Source organism: Buceros rhinoceros, unplaced genomic scaffold (assembly GCF_000710305.1).
Source record: "Buceros rhinoceros silvestris isolate BGI_N320 unplaced genomic scaffold, ASM71030v1 scaffold40671, whole genome shotgun sequence".
Lineage (NCBI taxonomy): Eukaryota > Metazoa > Chordata > Aves > Bucerotiformes > Bucerotidae > Buceros > Buceros rhinoceros.
In genome coordinates, this window is record NW_010393204.1 from 521 (window position 1) to 5,257 (window position 4,737).

The following is a 4,737-nucleotide window of genomic DNA, read 5'->3' on the forward strand; positions in this document are numbered from 1 at the left end:
GTCGGCGGAGTGCCGGTGGCGGGGGGTTTGAGGCTGGTTAGTGTGCTGGCGGAAGGTGCTTCTCTCACGATGCCGAGTAAAACTGTTTTGTTGTTTTGTTGGACAGAGCAGGGATGGACAGAGTCCGTCCCCTATCTTGATAGGCCTCCGACCCCGCTGGAGTTTTACCGAGAATGGGTGAGTCCAAATAAACCTTGTATAATTCAGAATGCTATCAGCCACTGGCCGGCTCTGAAGAACTGGACCTCAGCGTACCTCAGGTATGAACAACCTCTGGAGCACGACTGGTGGACAATTTTGGCTGACCTCAGTAAAAGGCTCTTGTTAATTTTTATTTGCAAGTTTAGCTCAGATTCCTCCGTGCTTCTGTATGAAGGTGTCCCGTCCTGCCACCATGTCCAAAACTCACATACGAATTTCTTCCCACACGCTGTCTTGTCCTGTTCTCATGCAGGCACAGGAGTGGGTGTTTTGACTGGGCAGCTGTCAGGCTCAGGCTGTCAAATCCCAGTCCAGCTGCTGTGCTGTGCTGGCCAGTGCTCCATCTTGTGTTCTCCCAGCTGAAGTGGAGCTGAAGTGCTGTTAAGAACAGCCCAACTTGTTTGTCATTGAGTACACCTTGTTTTTTTTTTAAAAAAAAACCAAACAAATGATGAGCATTTCAACAACGACTTTATTTTAAAAGAAAAGTTCTACTTGAAGAGGAGGGTTATGGCTAGATCTAAAATCCATGGGTTAGACTAAATCTGTGGGTTAAAACTAACTTTCTGATGGAATTAAAGGCTGTTAGCCTCATGATGTGTGTGTCTATCAGTCTCTGTTCACCCCTTGTCCCTCCTCGACTGCTTTTGGACATGTGGCCACCCACATTTGGCTGGGTTGGGTGGTTCCCTAGAATATCGAGCTTTGCCACGATTTGTGAAAACAAGCGGCTGAAGAGGGCCCTCTGCCTGTGCGGAGGGAACGGGTGCGCCTGTGGGAACTCGCCTGTTAGGAGAGCGTTCAGAGAGATACTACAGTTGCCTTGACTGCAGGGAGAAATTGGAGCAAAATGCCAGGGTCCTTACCAGACAGTAGAAAATCTGGTATAGAGACTCCTATCCATGGAAAGCCGGGCTTATTTTTGTTACCCGTGAAAGATGTTTTTAAAGTAACTGCTGCCCTATCTATGGGCCAGTTGCAGGTCTGACTCGAAACCTTTGATTTATCTTGCAGGGAGGTAGTAGGTCCCAAGGTGGTGAGTGTGGCAGTAACACCAAATGGCTACGCAGATGCAGTGTTTAAGGACCGTTTTGTCATGCCAGAGGAGCGCCAGATGCCCTTTATGGACTTTTTGGACATTGTGGAGAGGAAAGTGACCTCTCCCAACGTATTCTATGTGCAGAAGCAATGTTCAAACCTCACCAAGGAGTTCCCCGAACTTGTCGGTGACGTGCAGCCTGACATACCATGGATGAGCGAGGCCCTTGGTAAACCTTCTGTTTTTCCTATATTCAGTAAATATTTTGTAAGGAGCTTTTAAGACAATCATGCTAGGTACATGGAGAATGTTCGTTCTGTTTCTGGATGTCACAGCTCGGTTTGGTCTCATCCCCTTGGAAAGAAGAAGTGGTTAAAATAACAATCAAAGTTTTGGGTTTGAATCACTCTGGAGTCAGCATCTCAGTTGTGTGTTGGGCCCATCGCAACTGAGAGGACGTGGCCATAGTGCCAGATCGCACTGTTTCATATAGTGGCTTTTCTCTGATTTAGAGTCACGATTTGACTTGTTGGTACCAACGGCAGCATAACAGAGGAGTGGAACAACGTGCAGCCCCTTGCCTTTGGTGAGGTGACAGATGTGTGTTTCTAGTTGATCGCTGTTCTGTTTCAGTCGGTTCCTGTTTTACAGCATGTCTTTCCTTCAAATGTCAATGAAAAGGATTCACTCTCATCTCACCTTTTTGCAGCTGTACGTAGAGGCGCTGTGGTTTCTGTGTGAGCCAAGTCTTAGGGATTCGGAACATGGAAACAACGGGTTGTAACCATCAATTTTGGGAGGGATGATGCTATGTCATGAAGTCTGATGGGCACTGCAGTGGCTTCCAGTGTAGGAGGAGGTGGCTGTAGCCCACAAAGTGCGATTTATGTTATACTATTTATAGTTATGTAGGAAGTTAAGGACAGAATTTGACAGAAATTGGCAGAAACTTATGCAAAGTGCTTTAAACAGTTCAAATTCTTGTTTGTTGACCACATTTCTCTATTCACTAACCATACAGGGAAGAAGCCTGACGCTGTGAATTTCTGGCTTGGGGAATCAGCTGCTGTGACATCTTGTACGTACTGTATGGCGCTGTGAACTTTCAGCAGAGGTTTAAGCAGTCCTGTTTTCCGTTGGTGGCTCAGTAGGACTGTGTGTTTTCTCTGACAAAGCAGTTCTACTTTAACGAGGTCTTTTGCATTCTTTCTGCTATGCTTCTGCCACCTCCTGCTGCTGTGTCTCTGGCTGCATCCACCTGGCAGGTAGTGCCAGGCAAGTCAGTGGCAATTTGCTCTGTTGAATACGTTTGCTACAACATTATATTGTTACTTTCCACTCCCACTGGCCCCAAGAGGAGAAAGCAGCCTGATAATATGAGGACAAGATGACGTGTTCAGCTTATTATAGTTTCTGATGTAGAGAAGGAGGTAACACTGATTTTTCTTTCTCCACATCTCTTCTCAATCCTAGTACATAAAGATCATTATGAGAACTTGTACTGTGTTATATCTGGAGAGAAACGTTTTCTACTGCATCCACCAAGTGACCGTCCCTTCATCCCATATGGTACGTAATTTACTATGCAGTATGTCTGGAAGTTGGAGGGAGGAGAGACTAAAATATTGAAAGATATGGAAAAGGAAGCAGAGATAACGTTTTGATGTTTACGCAGTGTTACACTTCCCACAGCATGAACAGAAATCTCTTGTATTTCGTGCTGCAGGTAGTTTGAAATACAAACATTTTTCTGAGATCAGGTTTTCCAGTCCTGTAAAGTAATAGGTTCATTGATACTCACTGGCAGCCTCTTCAGCTTTAGAGTATTTAAATTATTTAGGTGTCTTGTCAGTATTGTAGCATGTTGTCTTTGATGTTTAACAGGTTTGGATTTTGCCTGCTCATTCTTTCCTCTAGGAAGGAAGTCAAGAAGCTGAAAAATAAGTTGTAATTTCATGAAATATTCAAATTACTGACTGAATCTCTGAAAACTGGAGAAGTGAAAAAAAAAAAGGTTCTTATGGTGGCATTTATTCTCATTGCCCATTTTCTGTTTATTTTTGTTGCTTTCCTATGTGCACAATAATAGTTTGTTATATTGCAGTGTCACCTAGAAGACAGACCGCTTAACTTTATGCCTGATAAAATAAGACTTTATTTTCCCATTCCTTGACTTTCAAACCTTCAGATTAAGTGAATGCAGAGTGCTATAGGACGCTAAAATAATTTTGTGTAGTTATGTGCAATTCTACAAGGTTTTATTTATGCTGGTTTTATTGTATTTACAACCTTGAAATCATAGAATGGTTTGTGTTGGATGGGACCTTTAACTTCATCCAGTCCACCCCTCCTGCCGTTCACTAGATCAGGGTGCTCAAAGCTCCAGTCTGACCTTGACCACTTCCAACCATGGGGCATCCACAGCTTCCTTGAGGAACCCATTCCATTGTCTCATGACCCTCATCATAAAAAATTTCTTCCAAGTATCCAATCTAAACCTACCTTTTCGCGGTTTGAAACCTGTGTCCTGTCGCCGTAGTCCTTGGTAAAAAGTCTTTCTCTGTCTTTCTTATAAGCCCCCTTTATGTACTGAAAGGCTGCAGTGAGGTATCCCCAGAGCCTTACCCAGGCTGAACAGGCCCCTCTGCCTGAGCCTGTCTCCATAGGAGAGGTGGTGTCATATGTTTGGGACTGTATGAAATACATGTATGTCATCTAAGCCATACTTTATAAAACAAGTTACTGTTAAAGCGAAGAAGAGAGATATTACTTACATTTTATAGTGTGTAGTAAAAAGACAACTCCAACTTTTTGAACATCAGGTTAACAGAGAGAAACTATTTCAAGGGAGGTCTTAGAAAACCACGCGTGCCAAAGCAATGAGAGAAAACCAACCTGCAGTGTCTGAAGCGGTTGGTGAGGCCTATCAGATAAAATGAGAAGAGAAAGTCTGGCCACAAGTCATAATAACTCCGGTGAGTGCCATCTTGCTACACTGACCTAAGAAGAAATGCCAGAACGTAGAATAATGTTTAAGTCAGAGCTGCATTTATGACTTCCAAAAAAGAAAACAGACAGTTACTGGAAGAAGATAGGACCAGGAGGAAAACGAATTTTGAGAAGAATAATTCCTGTGGAGAGAGAGGGTTGGAATTCCAAACAGGAAGGCAGTCCAGTATTCAGACTGACTTAAAAATATTTTTAAATTAAGACACTGGATTAAAGTTGAAATGGACAAAGGGAAGAACAGTAAGGACTGTAAGTTGCAAATGGTTTTTGCATAATTTGTCTTAACATTTCAATTTCTGTGACATGCCCTGCCTTTACTTTCTCTGGTTACTACTCGGAGTTGTGCCATTTAATTCTTTCTGTGGTTCCAGAGCTCTATCAGCCAGCAACCTACCAGGTATCTGAGGATGGCTCATTTGAAATTGTGGATGAGATGAGTGCAGATAAGGTAAAAAGTGTTGTCGCGGTTTGAAAAGGGGGGTTCCCCC

General features: G+C 43.4%; 1 protein-coding gene across 1 annotated transcript; it reads left to right on the forward strand.

The window, feature by feature from the left end:
• Positions 1-69: 69 nt before the first annotated feature.
• JMJD7 (jumonji domain containing 7) lies at positions 70-4,715 on the forward strand (the record flags this gene model as incomplete). The annotated part of the gene is made up of 5 exons (XM_010144773.1): positions 70-260; positions 1,216-1,469; positions 2,262-2,318; positions 2,714-2,809; positions 4,621-4,715. Coding segments are annotated over exons 1-5 (693 nt in total), but the record flags the coding sequence as incomplete, so codon positions are not given.
• Positions 4,716-4,737: the final 22 nt, after the last annotated feature.